We start from the raw sequence: 16,989 nt of genomic DNA on the forward strand, positions 1-16,989 counted from the left end.
CTTTTTTCCAAGTGCTATAATTGGGTCCCAAGTGCTTCTATCAACCTAGAAAATGTGGAAAAAAACAACCCAATAACTTTTTGTAAACCATTCTCTGCACGGATGTTGTTCAGATTTCGCCCAATTTGTGACATAGATAGCGAGTCTTATTACAATAATACTGCCGCTTAATCTGCACTATCCAATCACAGCACTGCCATTTAGTGCAGAGAGAGAGAGAGAGAGAGAGAGAAATAATTAATTGACAGCACATTTGAGATTCAATTTTAACAAAGGACCATCATTGCGATTAGTGGCATTTCATCAGCTCATTTGCATTTTAAAGGCACACCCAAAAATCTTTGCTCACACCTACAAACTGGCAATTTTAACATGCTATAATAAATTATTTATATGGTATTTTAAGCTAGAAGTTCACATATGTACTCTGGGGACACCAAAGATTTATTTGACATCTTAAAAAAATCTCATTATATTACCTCTTTAACTGTTCACATATATAAAATGTTCTTTATGTGATGTGTTCATATTTTATTATTTATTATAATGTGTGGGAAATTAAATGTTAATGATTAAATGAGCTTTTGGGAAGTTAAACTCGAGAGAAAAGTTGAAATTAAAGATGATATCTGTCCTCAAACGCTGATGGAATTTAATGTGACGGAATACAGAGTGACGATGTTGAAGCAGGTTTGCTCATGTGATGAGATACAGACCTCTTGTGTTCAGGGATTCAGGGCGGGGCGACAGACGGCTCTGTCTCAAACCCTACCGAGTGCCCTAGATAGTAGACGGCACGCTTTAACTTTATACTGACACACACATTACATACCGGTCCAGAATCAGCACGAAATTATTCTTTGGACTCCATATTTTTCTTTGGCATCAGCACGGGCTGATGCTCGTCAAACCCTTCTTCTCAGTGTGCAGTCTAGTTAGGGAACTGAGCAGGATTTGAGCGCGAGCCCGGAGACAGAAACCCGCTGCTGCGCTTCACAAGAACCTCCGTGCGTCTCCATCATTCACCCGTCCTGCAGAGCCGAACCGAGAGCTCACGGAACCGAACTTAGCTCCAGATGGACGGGACGCGTGAGCTCTGACAGCACGGCTCTCATTGGTGGATGTTGGGCTCGGTTCGGAGGTCCAATCTCGGTCTGATTGTTCGCTATTGTTCGGATGTGTGACGGTCCTAATATGAGTTCTGCTATCGTCTGGAGCGCGCTGCTCGCCACCTTCACCATCGTCATCGTCATTCAGGTGCTTTTATTCTCTTCATTTATTAACTATCAGCGGTTTTTCTGATGCGACGCGATCGCTGCAGTCGCACGCGATATAACGCGCTCACACAGAAGATGAGTGATGATGATAGTGATTCATCTTCATCTGTTGTAGAAACACAGAAACCGATTTCAGTTGAAGGATGAAATCTGTACGTATATTACTGCACACGAAACTGGGTCATCATTACTGTGTGTGTGTGTGTGTGTGTGTGTGTGTGCGTGCGTGTGCGCGCGCGTGCATGTGTTGTGTGTGTGTTTTAAGTGTATGCTAAATCATTGATTGATCTTGTGTTATGATATCAGTAGTGAATAGAGTTGAGTGTATTGTGTTTTCTTGACCAAGTTTTGTCTGAAGGTTTAATAGACAAACTGATGGATAAAGTGTTACACAAATCTTAATGTATATATTGAAAGATTTACTAAACATGAATCTTTATTTTGATGATGAACTGTTGCTTTAATAAATCTAACAGAATTATTCTGCCTGTTAAAGTGTTGTATTTCTGTAAGCTGATGAAGTTAATTCATTCATATTTAATATAATCTCATGATAGTAAATATTCTGCTGGTGAAGAACTTCAGATGTTAAAGATGTTGTGAGAGTAACCAGAAAGTAATCCTCCGGTCTGATCTGATGTTAGCACATGTAAACGCTGGATGTTTGAATGGTTTGTGTGATTTGGCCAGTTATGACATCACTGTCCATTTTTGTGCCGTCATACTTGAGCTTGGTAGCCATAGCAACAGTCTACTGACCAGACCAGTGAACTTCAGGGTCTGATAGATGTGTGATGTAACTCACTGAGGGTGTTGTCAGACCTGAGCCTTTGTTTCGGAACCTGGTGCGGTTTTCTCCCTTGGTTTGGTTTATTTAGGCATATGTGAACACGGCAATCACGCTCGGATCCGCACCAAAACAACCAATCAGAGACTGAACCTGAACGAGGTGGTCTCCGCTCGATTGCAAACAAACTATGTCTTCTAATTGCTCTTCTCCACAATAGGTACATAGTAAGAATGTTTTCCTGCCAAAGTCTGGATAACTTTGAGCAGAATTACAGAAAATGAACAGATGCACTCTGAACAATTAAAGGAGAGTTTACTCACACATGCTTTGCATTAAAGGGCACCAATTATCTTATTCAGGATTTTACATTTCCTTTTGCGTGTAAGTGTGTGTTAGTAAATGTTTACAATATGCAAAAGGTACATACCCCAAAGTTATCATCTCCAATGTAAATCTCTTTTCTTGGACTACAATAAACACACGGTTTATAGGCAACATTTAACTTTCTGGGATTTGGTGATGCAGACAAGACCGACATTATCAAAATTCTTCCTGCTTTGGATTTACAGCCAGTAACTTATCTCCTGTTAGCAACCGAATCTTTCAAACATGGTAAGGAGTGTCACATTTCCGTCAGACATCAGAGGTATTCAGACCAATCACAACGTACAGATTAGCTGGCCAATCAGGGACAGTTTTGTACAAAATCTGTGCGTTTCAGGAAGACAGGGAAATCTGGAGCTACAAAAAGGTTCAGTGGAAATTATGTGTTTTTTAAACAAAAAACCACGCAAACACATTGTATTTAGGGCTGGGATAAATGATTATTTTTTAAACGATTAATCTAGCGATTCTTTTTTCGATGCATCGATTAATCTAACGATTCATTTTATCAGTCCGATTCGACTTCGATTCGATTCGATTATCGATTATCTCCCCATTAATTTACTAATAGCAATTTATACATGTTGATTTACATATCTGAATGTAAACATTTCAATATATGTTGATTGCTCTTGAAATTTCAAAATAAAAAAAGACTATACAAGTGCAAAATAATGCATTCTTAGTCAGAGGTAGCATTTCATAAAGCGTTTGCAGCTCATTCTGTGCTGTTTAGTAACAATATAAAAATCTCAAGTTCAAATGACTTTATTTTGCATGCATTTATGAGCAAAACCTCTTCAATGTGCCTTTTGATGATCACACAGTGTAATTTTTATAACTTGATTTGTTTAATCCACATTGTTTTCGTGCTGTTCTAGTCCATGTAATGACAGATATAAACACAATTAAACTTAAGAAGCACATACATTATTAAATCTCTTTCTCTTAAGTTTATTAAGATAGATGAGGTCTCATTTACTGCTGTACAGAGAGTGAATGAAAACGCAGTCTTCTGGCAACAGTGTGTTTTTACATATTTCATTGCTTTTTGTTAAATTGCTCTGTTTAAAACACACTTGGCATCACATTCATGATTTTATGGTAAAATGACACTCTTTCGCAGCAGTCCACGAGCATTTAAACCATAAACAAAGCACTTTCACTTTAATTGAGCTTGAGCAGCGCAGCAGAACCGACGCAGAAACGATTGCACACTGTTGTTACAGAGCCGCGAGCTCGCGCTCCTCATGCGGCAGGGTGCATGCTTGTTAACATGGGCGCTGAAAAAACATGCGCCGCTTACGCACTGCTCACACTTGCTGTGAAGCCGGCGTGGACTGGAGCCACTCGCGTTGCTACTACTCAACGGCGCCGTCTTTTTGGGTCTGACGAATCGACGCGCATATTTTGCGTCGACGTATTTTTTGCGTCGACGTATTTTTTGCGTCGACGTCGTCGATTACGTCGACGCGTTGTCCCAGCCCTAATTGTATTGTACCAAATAAACTAAATAATGTTGTTTTTAAGCAATGAAATAGGTGCACTTTAACAAAGTCTGGTCCATTTGGAAATATTGCCTTGTGAATGCAAACTGAACCAACATGAAATTGCAACATTTTAGCCATTTAACCACCGGTTTCGAAACAAAGTAATCGATCTACAGGTCTGAAAACACCCTGAGACTGGAGTCGAGACAGTCTTTAGGTCGGCTGGTGGTTGATTTGATGTTCAGGGCTGGAGTCTGTTAGTTGATAAGCAGTGATTGGCTGGACACTGCAGCAGTCACATGACCACTAAATTAAAGTCTGTGTAAGTCATTATTTTAGAGACTTGTTTATAAATGTTCAAAATGTATTGCAAGTCTGTATTTGTTGATAATATATATATATATATTTAATCGTTAAGCATCCCTAATATATATATGTGTGTGTGTGTGAGAGAGAGGATGTTTTTAAGAGTCTGTCTGTATTATAGATGCCTGTGGTTCAGTCTTATCATCTTGTCCTGGTCTTCATGAGTTCAAGCAGAGATCTTGGTTGGGATGTTTACTGCTTTGAGTCATCACTGATATATGATCCTCATCCCATAAAACTCCATCAGGATCTTTTGTGTATCAGAATGTTTTCTCTTTACCGTCAGTATCACTGCAATCAAATATAAAAACAGTTGTGTTCACTGCTGCAGGTCTATGTTTAATAGTCATACAGTATATCTCTAGACATTTCCCAACACTTAAAGCTGAACACCTTACGGTACATTCACATAGTGCGCAAGCGTTTAACGCTTCTCATTTTCTTTGAATGGGTGACGTCATGCATTGGCGAACTAAATTGTGGATCCATCGGCGTCGCTTCACTGCCATTGCTCACAGCAAAATATTTTTCAACTTTTCAAGCACCAATGGGTGCATCAACCAATCTGATTGCCTTATGCGAATAACCTAATGCAGAGCCAGCCAATTACGTTTATGCAAGACCGGAGAACAGAAGAGCATGTGATTGGCTGTTGGCCACGCTTCAAACATGCCCTCTGTCAAGGGTTAACACTGGCGCCCCATGTGAATGCACCATTACAAATGTTGCCATTGGTATGATATGAGAGATTTGTGCTGCGAATGATTGCAGACACATGTTCATAGATATGTGCACTAGGCTACGGCAGTTCATTGAAATGAATGCGTCAAATGGAGCCGCCATCTTGAAACAGGGGAGCCCTGCATCAGCGTCATTGTAGGCAAAGGAGTAATGGAAATAAAATCATGAATGCGAAGTACAGGTGGAGATAGTAGCATTGCCTAGCTACTTCCTATGACAAGACCCCTGTTCCAAGATGGCGGCAGTTTTGCTGCATGCTTAGAACCCCAAGGCGACATCTAGTGTAGCATCATGTTTGACTGTCTCTGTCTTCATCTGATGGTTATGGGGTTCATTGAAAGTTTTTTGGTTGTAGCTGTCTCAGGGCCCTCACAGTATTTCTGTTATTGGTGTAACAAACAGATGAACAGAGAGTACTGTCAAACACTAATCCTTACTCATATGGGGCATACACACCAAACACAAATAGACGCAAACTCTCGCTGGGCGATTGACAAAAATTGATGTCAATATTGAAAATATTTAACTTGAGCAAAAATTTTGCATGACACAAAGTTAAATTCTGTGAGTAATCTAGACCAAGGAACACAATTTCATATATGGTTCAATTTCCTGGTCCGAAACTGGGCTCGATTGCTCCCTCTTTCTCCGCTGGTCTCTGTTCACATTGTATTATTTGGGTCTATACCGCGGTACTCTTGAATCATTAAGCTGCAGCCATGTACTGATGTTGCTAGGCATAGATAGCTATGAATGAAAAGGGTGAAGCATTTTTTGCATTCCTTTTTTTTTACTTTTGGCAAACCATGCATGTCATTAATGTAAATGAGCTCAAAGACGTACATATGTGTCATTAATGGTGGTTCACTTGGTTTTTGATTTTATATCAGCAGCAAAGAAAAAGAGAGAGAGAGAGAACCCGCAACTGTATCGATTCCGTGGGACACGAGTACTGGAATCGTTTTATAATTTGTCAGTATCGATATGTATCAAAAATGTATATTTTTGACAACACTACATCACACATTAGATCAATAGCCGAGTAGGCAGTCTTTTGATGTGTTTTTGGCATGCGTGGACGACTACCGAATATGTTTAAAATGTTTTACACCCCGTTGTTGTATTTAACATCATTTACTTGTGATCTGCTCAACCAAAATGCATCTTGATATCAGGTGTAAACAGGGCCTTAGATGTGCTGATGTAAATCCTCTCTGTGTAGAAACTCAAAAGAGTGGAGGAAAATCCAAACCTGCTAAATCAGACTGACACCCATCAGACACTCCTCTAGAGCGAGCTGATGATTTGATTGGTTGGTTCTTGCTGTCCGCGGGTGGATTCGGGGGTGTTTGGTTAAGCGTGATGGTGGGCATCAGCAGGGGCTCTTTGTTGTGTTTCCTGGGCGAGGAGGGGGTGTGATGTTTAGTTTTAATGAAAAACCACAGGAGGGAAACACCTAAAACTCTGCATCATCACAGGAGTTACTTCTGCAATGTTTGCTGGCTCATTGTGTTTGTGTTGAATGTGCATGAGTAACATTTTCAGTAACTTATTTGTGTACTTTCTGTTTGAGTTGTTGTCTTCATGAAAACTGCATGTGTTTGTTCAGATGTCTTTTAAATGCACTAAAGACACAATATTACACAGACGTCTAGGCTAAAACAAGGCAAAATTTGGCCTGGCAGTGAAAATGTAATAGATGTCTTACCATAGCCCAAAAATAACTCAAATAAAATATTAGGTTTATCGTTTATCCAGACAGTGAAATGATGGCTATTGCTTCCTGGGTGTGTACTGTGTAGTGATAGATCCTGCTGACTTTCATTTAACCGACAACACCAAAATGAAAGATCCAACTATGGCTATGTCCTGATTCCACAGATCCAACTTTAGATCTAGCTCTCTTAATCTCTCTCATGTCAGGGAAAAAATGACTCCATCCTTTATTTAAAATATGTGTGTGAAAATATAGGGGTGTGCAAAAATAGCGATAAAGCTATCTATCGTGATCGTGATACATATCCCACCGTATCGATATTTTAATCTCTACTATCGGTATTTTTAAAACCCCATCAAATCACTCTATGTCCTTTGAAAGACCTCCCCCGCCGCTGCTGTAGTTGTCACTGTCCAGTTGTCTGTCATATACGGTCATTCGGCCAATGTCTCAGAAGTTAGCGGGAGTGAGGAAATGCCAGAAAATTTTAAATCAATGCATTTTTCAAATGTGGAAGCACTTTTTTTTTAATACAGCTCTATTTTTTGTACAATTTTGATAAAAAAATAAAAAGTATTGCAGTGTATCGCAACATGCAATGTATTGTATTGTATCCTGATACATTGTATCAAGACCCAATGTATCGTGATATGTATCGTATCGTGAGGCCCTTGCCAATACCAAGCCCTAGTAAAATAGATGAATGAGAAAACAGCAGGCAGGAGATTAAGTGATTTAATGATAATTAAGAGATAAAGTTGCGGTCAATGCTCAGTTTTTCGATGGTCTGACTAGCTTCACCTAACTTGGTTAACGGACAGACTAACTTAATCTGACTAGAAGCAGAATTAACAGATGGTATTATACCAAACAAAGACAGTGGAAATGTACTTTTCAATAAAAACCTTGAGATGGAGACCACTGGAAACGCATATCTGGAAAGACAATACAGTGCCAACATAAGATTTAAACAATGTTAAGAAAAATGATGTAGAATAAAATAACTAGATATAATGAAATACACATAGAACTAATAAAATAAATAAATAAAAACTAGTAAAGAATATGAAATGAAAAAAAAAACACAGATGTATGTCTATACTCTCAAGTCATCTCTCAAATACACACACAGGTTGCTTTTAAAGGGATATTCTGTATGAATTTTTTCTGATGAACACAAAAGAAGATATTTGGATAAATGAAGGTAAGCAAAGCACAGCTGGTGAAACCATTGACTTCCATAGTAGAAAAATCAAATACTATGGTATTCAATTTGGTTTGTCAACTGTGTGCTTACCATATTTTATAAAAATATCTTTATTATCATTTATCACAATACTTCTATAATATTTGTTTATCCTACGTCGCCACGTACGTGTTATAAGTGAGCAGCAAGATTTTAGGGTTGAACCAGGATCAGGGCACGGAGCCCCAGGGATTTTCTGTATGGACGGTTTAGCAGAGGTGGATAAAGTGTAGATGCATGAATGTTTACCTTTAGTTTTGTCTAAGTGTTGATGGACAAACTGATGTTTTCTTCACTGATATCAGGATTCAATGTCATAGATGATTAACATTCGATATGATTTGATTTAAAGGCCATCAGTGCTGATTTCAATAATCATTTAACTGGTGCATTGTGACAGTAGCAATGCCAAGGTCAGGAGTTTGAGTCCCAGTAAACATCACACTTATAAAGACTACATGTCTCAGTAATTGTCAAATAAACAAATCAATTTTAAATGAGAGAGATAGATATATAACTGTCTGTCACTATGTCTGTCACATGTCAGTAAAGTCTTCAGCTCTTTGCTGTAATAACTGCTCAGTTTTCTGTAATCCCAAAATCCTTTGTGTCTGTGTGCTGTGTGGATGGTGGTGAATCTCTCTGATTAAATCACATGAAGAACTGAAGATGTTAATGTCAGCCTGTGTTCTTCTGTTGTAGGTCTGTCACTGTACGAGATAAAATGATCATTTATACAAAATAAAAATGCTGTCATCATTTCTTTACCCTCATGATGTTGTAAACCTGTATGTGTTTCTGAGATTCTGTTAAACACAAATGAAGATCTTTTAATAAGCACACAGTTGATGTATTTGTTTATTCTACTGTGGGTACCATCAACTGTGAAGTGACCATCATTTATCAAAATATCTTCTTTTGTGTTCAACAGAATAAACAAACTCATGAAGGTTTACAACAGCATGAGGGTGAAGAAATGGTGACAGAATTTTAATTCTAGTGTGAACTATCCCTTTAATGAAACTGTGTCTCGTTTGACCTCCAGAAGCACACACACAGACAAAACATCACCAGCAGTATCATCAAACACATCTCTAACAAGATAATACCAGAGTAACTGTACCATAAGCCCTTTTTACACAGACATTTCGGAAAATATTCCGTGCTGTGTGAATGAGGTTATAGTAACATTGACATAGTGAAGTATGTGATGGGTGTAATAACACAGTTGTACCCCATTCACACTGCACTTTGGTCCCAGAAAATGTACAATTAATTTGGCGTAGAGTCACACAAACACGTTCTGGGACCGCTATGTAAAGAGGACCTAATAACATTGGCGTAACATTCACGGAAAGCATTCTGTGTGAACAAGAGGCAGAAACCATGCCGTAAGGGGCGTGCCGTAATAAGGACGCGTGTCATCGCAACAAGAAGTTATGGTTCAGCTCTTTAACACAAACACAGATCAACATTTTATGTCGAGAAATGTCTGCAAACTGGACTGAAGCAGAGATCAGATGAAATGAAACTAAAATGCATGCGTGTGGTTTTTCGAGAGAGAGAAATCACAAGCAAACTTTAGATGCTACCAATTGCAGACTTTAAATACGGCACGTGTCTTAACGGGTTCTTTACGGTACGTGTGTGAATGCCCGCACAGATTCCAGAACATCATCAACAGTGTGAAAGAACCAAAAATCAAACAATCCCTGGATGCATTTTCTGTGTTTTTTCTGTGAAAAGGGCTCTACAGTCTGAGCTGAACACTCCACTAAACTGATAACACACACACACACACAGTTTAATAATGGAGACAATCTCATATATCTTCCTGGATCTCTTCATCTCTTATTGAATCTTCAGAAATATACAGGAATCATTTCATAGCAGTTATATTGTTTATCATTCCAGGCTCAACACACACAGATTAAAATCATTCTCACCAAATCACATTTGTTCGACTTAATGATTTTGTATTAGATGCATCTGATGTGAGTCTCATCACACACTTCTAACCCTAAACATCAGAGGATTTTAGAAATGATCATCTGCTGTAAAATATCATGAGTTTTATTTATATGACATCATCATCACATTTTGAATGATCAAATACATATGAGGCTCATCAGATTTCTCTCTCTCTTTCTTTCAGAGTGTGGTTTCGTTCCAGGTGGAGTTCCAGGATGAGATCCGGTTGCTGATGCGTTTGGATGCTGATGATGTCAGACAGAATATGTCCATGTATTCAGTTCGAGTGTCCGGAGAACCTTACACACACACTCTCGTGTTCTCCAGACCCAACAACAATCAGACACTCCCAGAAGCGCTGCTGTTTAACATCTCATATCACGGCCTGTGTTATACCATCAGTCTGCTGCTGGGAAACAACCCCAAACCTGTTCAAACAGTCACGCTTCTCACCAGTAAGACCACATCTTTGTGTCATAATAACACTATGGGCCCTATCTTGCACCCAGCGCAATTGACTTTGTCAGTGACGCATGTATCATTCGTATTTTGCACCGGCGCACAGCGGGTTTTTCCCTCCACAGACGCACGTCGGCAAACTAGGGAATGAACTTGCGCTCCCTGGGCGGTTCAGCGCAAAAAAAGAGGCGTGTTCCGGCACAAACCATCCCTGATGCTATTTTGCAGATTCAAAAAACAATTGCGCCACTGACCAGAAAAAAAAAGTTTAAAGTCAGTGGCGCGTTGCGCGTTGTTCATTATGCTATTTTAAGGCCGCATGCTTGACCATATAGCGTGCACAACGCGCATACACTTTGCATCTAATCTACACAGATGCAACAGTTATTTTTGCAAATCATAAATTGTTACACTAAAAAATATTAATACACGAGATAAGGGGAATCATAGTGGTGAGCATTGCGGTGATAGTTTTTATTTATTGTGTGGCTGCGTTAAAAAATTCTCATGCAAATAACGATTAAAATATTTTCATAAGTTTGTTGTGTGGCTGTATTACGTTTATTTTATGTAAATAATAATTAAAATGTTTTTATAATAAACCTTAATGTATGTGAACTTGATTTGTAAGTGTACTTTGGGGTTGGACTGCTTGCGTTTCTTGGCTTTCAGCGGTGAGGGTGGACGCAGCGATGTCCTCTGCTGGCGTCTGTGTAGAGGCAGATCCACCTCCCGTTACACGGCATGCCCGATTTATGCTGGCAAGCTTGGGATTCCGCCGTCTCCTGACATCATTGTAGCGCTTCGCGCAACGATGGGGATGCCAGCTGATGAGACAATTGTGGCTATTTCCTCTCACGCCTGTTTAAACTACGCTGGGTTTCTCGTATCCCCATACAAAACAACTTCTCTGTCTTTGACTGCTCTTACAAGAACGTCGGTCTCCTCGGCTGTGAACCGCTCCTGGCGTGCGCCTGGTAAATCCGTCATAATAATAGCAACCCGCCATGGAACTTGCGCCCTTGCGTTTAAAGGGAATGTTGGATAGCGTTCTGATTGGTTTATTTGACGTTACGCCCAAACCACACCTATGAATAATGAACCTACTTCAGACCAACCCCTTATTGATTTGCGCCCTGCGCAAGAGTTATTTCTCACGCCGGGAAAATAGCAACAGCGCCCAAGATCCGCCCACAAACTCACTTGCACGTTGCGCTTTGCACTTGCGTTTCAGATCGTTAAAATAGGGCCCTTTATATCACACTGCAATGACAGATATCACCTTTCTGCTCATCCTTCACTTTATTAGTGGCATTAAACTGAAATAAACCTAGAAATGAATTTGATTTCATTTTTTATATCTCACTAATGTATAACACAAATCTGTGTGTGTGTACAGAACCTCTTCCTCTAGACAGCGTCCAGATATCTGATTATGGTCCGAGTCCAGAAACAGCCGTTGTGTTTCACATCAGTTCTCCCGAGAGAAACATCTACACTCGAGTAAACATCAGTTACACAGAGGGTCATCATCAGCGTTATATGCTTTATAAAGGTACATCGCACACGCTGACATCATTACTGACTGACTTAATGTGATATAAACCTGTTTCTTTGTTATTCTGTGTGTAGATTTTTTCAAAGGTAAAACAGTCTTTAAGCATTGGCTATCAGGCACATGTTACAGTAACATCACCTTCCAGCTGATCTCAGAAGTCACAGTCAACAGGACGACACTGATGAAACACAGTGACATCACTCATGAACCTCAGTATCACAGGACGGGTAAGACACACAACATTATTATCTGTCTGTCTGTTATTGATTTACAAAATCTGAAATCAGTGTTGTGTGAGCTCATGTTTGTTTGGGATGTAATTTTGTTGTAGTTTAATTAGTTTAATTTCTATTTTGGTGTGTACAAGATCAAAAATTCATACACATATTAATTGAATTGAATCTTGAGGTTAAACTCCCATTGGATGTATCTTTTCTGTACTGTTAATAATTCACACCCTTTCCGACTCTCATCCTGGTTTATCAGCCATCATTTGTCATTTACAGTGAAAAAGGCAGCTTTAAAAAGAACCACACTGATTTTAAATCAGAAAGATAATGAGAGGGACGCATTTGGCCCGCGGGCCTGCAATAGAGGCTTTCTTTATAAAGCTCATTGTGTTAATTTCATTGTGTTGTTCTCATTCTTCTCCAGTCCCAAACCCTCCGCTCAACGTGTCCTTCAGGATCATTCACCTCAGTGACCGGGGTTCATCTGCAATTATAGCACTTCTGAAGGCTTCCCACAATGCATCTGTGTCTCGTAGGACTCGTGAAGTCTCTTCAGCTGAAACAAACAGTGAAGAAATGAAAAGTGAAGTCTTGAGTGCCACTGTGATCCAAACGACCGTGGATCCATCTGAAAACCTGACCCACAGCTCAGAGTTTAGTACAGATGTTTATCTCACGACAGCAGAACCCATCCAAGAAAACAACACCGACACGCTCTGGACAGAATCGACAGGAAGTCCGGCCCCGACTGAAGTGGATGAGTTTGTCAATGGTTTGATACCAGAATATGAGGATTCAAATGAGCCTGGTTCAGCTATGAGTCTGAACTTTGAATCGACTGTCCTGCCGACCCCTCCGTCTCCAATTCTTCTTGAGTTACGATGGTTACCGCCCAGTCCACCGACATCCTTTGATGGCTTTAACATCTACATCTACCGTGATGGTTAGAGTAGTTTGTGTTATCATCCTCCTACCATTCAGACTCGAGTTTGTTCTACTAAATCTTGATGTCTTGTTGTTCTTCGTTTGAACAGGAAACATCACAGAGACGGCATCAGTGGATGAAAACACTCATGAGTTCTTCAGTGAACTCTCAGAAGCAGGAACGTATCGAATCCATGTGTCAACGCTCAGTTCGTCTGGAGATTGTGAACCCAGAGAGAGTTCAGCAGACACCGGATTCACTTTCTACCTTAGTATGCACCCCTCTTATGTATCCCTGATATATTTTACATTTTAATTTACAGGCAGATCAACACACATCTGTCGCACAGATGAACAGAACTCAGCAGGTCTCTGTGTGTGTCACAGGTCCGTCAGGTGAGTGGATGGCTCAACCTCAGGAGCGTCCACAGGCTGTCAGTGTGAAGATGTTGGACTCAAGCACAGCTGCTGTCTCCTGGGCTCCATCAGCTCACAAATACAACAGCAGTCTGATCTCAGTTCTGTCACTCACGTGTCTGCAGCCCAGCATCAGTCAGCGCATGGAGAGCACCTACTGCTCTGAGGTAATGTTCATCTTATCAACCTCAACCTGACACTAAACCTCACTTCACCTGACCAACCTCACCTAATCAACAAAACACCTCAACCTCATTTTACCTGATTAACTTCAGCACCTAAACCTCATTTCACCTTATTAACATCAACATCTCAACCTCACCTGGTCAACAAACACCTCAACCTCATTTCACCAGATCAACCCCGACACCTCTAGTTCCAGTGAAGCAGTACTTTGTCACAGCACAAAGTCTGATTTAAATATCAGAAGCTAAATGTCTGATATTTAAATTTATTTTTCTTGATAAACATATCTTGCTAAATATTTATATGTTGTTTGTGTATTCATAGAACTGATATTTCTCTCATACAGGAGAACATCACCAGTGATGTCATCACTAATCTGATGCCGGGTGCTCAGTACAGAGTGATGGTTTATCACACTAATGGACCACTGATTAGTCCCCCTTCCGAGCCGGTCATCATCGATATAGGTCTGACACGCTTGGCCATTCACATTAGCCAATGAATTTGAAACCATTTCTGATTGGTTAATTATCCCATCTATTTCTTTAATCAGAGCCCACGGGGGTTCGGGATCTGGTGGTTTATCCTCTCAGTCCCACGGCTGTGATTTTGAGCTGGCAGAGGCCTTATAACGTCGCCTTCCGGAAATACGTCCTGCAAACCTTCTTCTTTAATTCAGCCGCACAGACATCGCAGTGGACGACTTACTACGAGATCGCCGCCACAGCATCTGTCATCGCTTCAGTGGTAAACACAACATGAGGAGAGATTGCGACCGAATGTTTGTTTCTGTTGCTTAAATCAGTCAGTATAGTCAGTCGCTCTGAAGATCAGTTAGAAAGATCCAGCGCTTTCTCTCTGTAATTATTATAATCATCATTTAATAACATGCTGATTTTATTGCTCTCAATTACTCTCTAGTTCACTGAAGCTTAAAGCAGATGCACATGAACATTACAGACAAAAATACTGAGATCAGTTCAGACGAGGGCAGAGATGTTAATTAAATCTTGGGGACTTGTATGGGTCAGATGTTAAACTGATTTTGATTGGCTGAGGGAAGCGATGGGTTCCTGCAGAGATATCAGATGGAGCGGCTCACTGCTGGTTTCATTTGTTTGTCTTTCGCTTATTGACTTATTGTTTCATAATTTCTCACATCCTAACAGAGAGTGACGGATCTATTACCGGCATGGTACTACAACTTTCGTGTTACCATGGTGACGTGGGGTGATCCGCCCCTGAGCTGCTGCGAAAGTTCGACCGTGAGCTTTGTTACAGGTACACTGCTCAAAATATCACATGTGTTTACTACAGTTGACCTGGCTCAGTATATGACAGACCATTAACCACATGTCTGTCTGTCTCTCTGTCTGTCTGTCTCTGTCTGTCTTTATCTATCTGTCTGTCTATCTGTGTCTGTCTGTCTGTATCTGTCTGTCTGTCTGTGTCTGTCTGTATGTATTTGTCGGTCTGTCTGTCTGTCGGTTTGTGTCTGTCTGTCTGTGTTTTTCTGTCTGTTTGTCTGTGTTTATCTGTCTGTCTGTCTGTCTGTCTGTCTCTGTTTGTCTGTGTCTGTCTGTCTGTGTTTGTCTGTCTGTCTGTCTGTATATATTGCTCCGTCTGTCTATCTGTGTCTGTTTTCCTGTCTCTGTATATATCTCTCTGTCTGTCTGTCTGTCTGTCTGTCTTTGTGTGTCTGTCTGTGTTTGGCTGTCTGTCTTTGTCTGTCTGTTTCTGTCTGTCTGTATCTATCTGTCTGTGTGTGTGTGTGTGTGTGTGTGTGTGTGTGTGTGTGTGTGTGTGTGTGTCTGTCTGTCTGTCTGTCTGTCTGTCTGTCTGTCTGTCTGTCTGTCTGTCTGTATTTGTCTGTCTGTCTGTTTATGTCTGTCTGTCTGTCTGTCTGTTTGTGTCTGTCTGTCTGTCTCTGTTTGTCTGTGTTTATCTGTGTGTCTGTCTGTCTGTCTCTGTTTGTCTGTGTGTGTCTGTCTGTCTGTGTTTGTCTGTCTGTCTGTATATATTGCTCCGTCTGTCTATCTGTGTCTGTTTTCCTGTCTGTCTGTATATATCTCTCTGTCTGTCTGTCTGTCTGTCTGTCTGTCTGTCTGTCTGTCTGTCTGTTTTGTGTGTCTGTCTGTATTTGTCTGTCTGTCTTTGTCTGTCTGTTTCTGTCTGTCTGTACCTATCTGTCTCTGTGTGTGTGTGTGTGTGTGTGTGTGTCTGTCTGTCTGTCTGTCTGTCTTTGTCTCAGCTCCAGAAGCTCCTCACATCTCAACTGTGGATTACTCTCACGGGATGCTGTACGTGCGGTGGACGTATGGAGATCTCTTCACTGACCTGTCTCACTCTCGGATGCTGCACTGGCAGGTGGTGGCGGAGGGAAGGAAAGGATCCAGACGAAGATACACTGTAGATGTGAGCAGCTGTCAATCACACACACTAAATACATGTGTGCTCCACATACATCATATATATTACACAAAGGTTATCTAGTGCAGAACAGCTTGTTTTACTGTACTAAACCATATTTTACTTTTGTAACATGCTATATTTACACATGTGGGGTAAGTACATGGATCAAATTATTATTAGCTTGACATGGTACATAATGTACACAGATTGAATCAGATTGAAAAGAATGTCATCTGTCTTTATTGTCCGATGCTCGTGTGAGTCTCTGTTTGTGAAGCTCATGAATGACTTTAGTTCATATACAGCTGTTACATTAGGGCATTATATCTGCCTCAGCACAGAGACGGGTCTGAGATCAGCTGCTAATGTCCTCTGTGTGTTTCTTGAGTCTAATTAAACTGACGGAGGGCAGCATCACTGTGGCAGTAGACTCTAATGAATCTAATTAACCAGCAGCACACATATTTATGTAACACACAGACAACGTTTAATTAACGCTGGCTAAAGGTTTTCATACAGAGCTGAGTGAAGATGCTGAGACACCCACCAGCACTGCAGAGAGAGAGAGAGAGAGAGCGAGAGAGAGAGAGAGAAATCAGATGAAAGCAGGCTTGCTAAGGGTGTAGTCAGAAAAATAGACAGAGAGAGAGAGAGAGACAGAGACTAAGAACTTATAAAGATTTTATGACATTTATGAAACTGACTTTGAGAACAGATTATTTTATCTGACATGTACTGTCTGGTATCATAGGCACGTCATTCTAATATTGATGAATCTGTATGGAGCAGGTGTCTGTGGTAATTAACACAATATACCTCAA

General features: G+C 40.4%; 1 protein-coding gene across 2 annotated transcripts in view; it reads left to right on the top strand.

The window, feature by feature from the left end:
* Positions 1 to 968: 968 nt before the first annotated feature.
* ptpro (protein tyrosine phosphatase receptor type O) overlaps positions 969 to 16,989 on the top strand; it is a 32,549-nt gene continuing 16,528 nt past the window's right edge. The window contains exons 1-11 of one of the 2 annotated variants that reach the window (XM_065273379.2): positions 969 to 1,257; positions 10,167 to 10,437; positions 11,841 to 11,996; positions 12,074 to 12,226; positions 12,654 to 13,172; positions 13,264 to 13,425; positions 13,541 to 13,737; positions 14,103 to 14,223; positions 14,310 to 14,503; positions 14,926 to 15,037; positions 16,008 to 16,171. In XM_065273379.2, coding sequence (XP_065129451.1) covers positions 1,177 to 1,257; positions 10,167 to 10,437; positions 11,841 to 11,996; positions 12,074 to 12,226; positions 12,654 to 13,172; positions 13,264 to 13,425; positions 13,541 to 13,737; positions 14,103 to 14,223; positions 14,310 to 14,503; positions 14,926 to 15,037; positions 16,008 to 16,171 — 2,130 coding nt within the window. In that variant the 5' untranslated portion in view covers positions 969 to 1,176. The remainder of the gene's footprint in view (positions 1,258 to 10,166; positions 10,438 to 11,840; positions 11,997 to 12,073; positions 12,227 to 12,653; positions 13,173 to 13,263; positions 13,426 to 13,540; positions 13,738 to 14,102; positions 14,224 to 14,309; positions 14,504 to 14,925; positions 15,038 to 16,007; positions 16,172 to 16,989) is intronic. The other variant, XM_065273378.2, reaches the window with a different exon arrangement.

The sequence above is a fragment of the Paramisgurnus dabryanus genome, chromosome 1 (genome assembly GCF_030506205.2).
Source record: "Paramisgurnus dabryanus chromosome 1, PD_genome_1.1, whole genome shotgun sequence".
NCBI lineage: Eukaryota > Metazoa > Chordata > Actinopteri > Cypriniformes > Cobitidae > Paramisgurnus > Paramisgurnus dabryanus.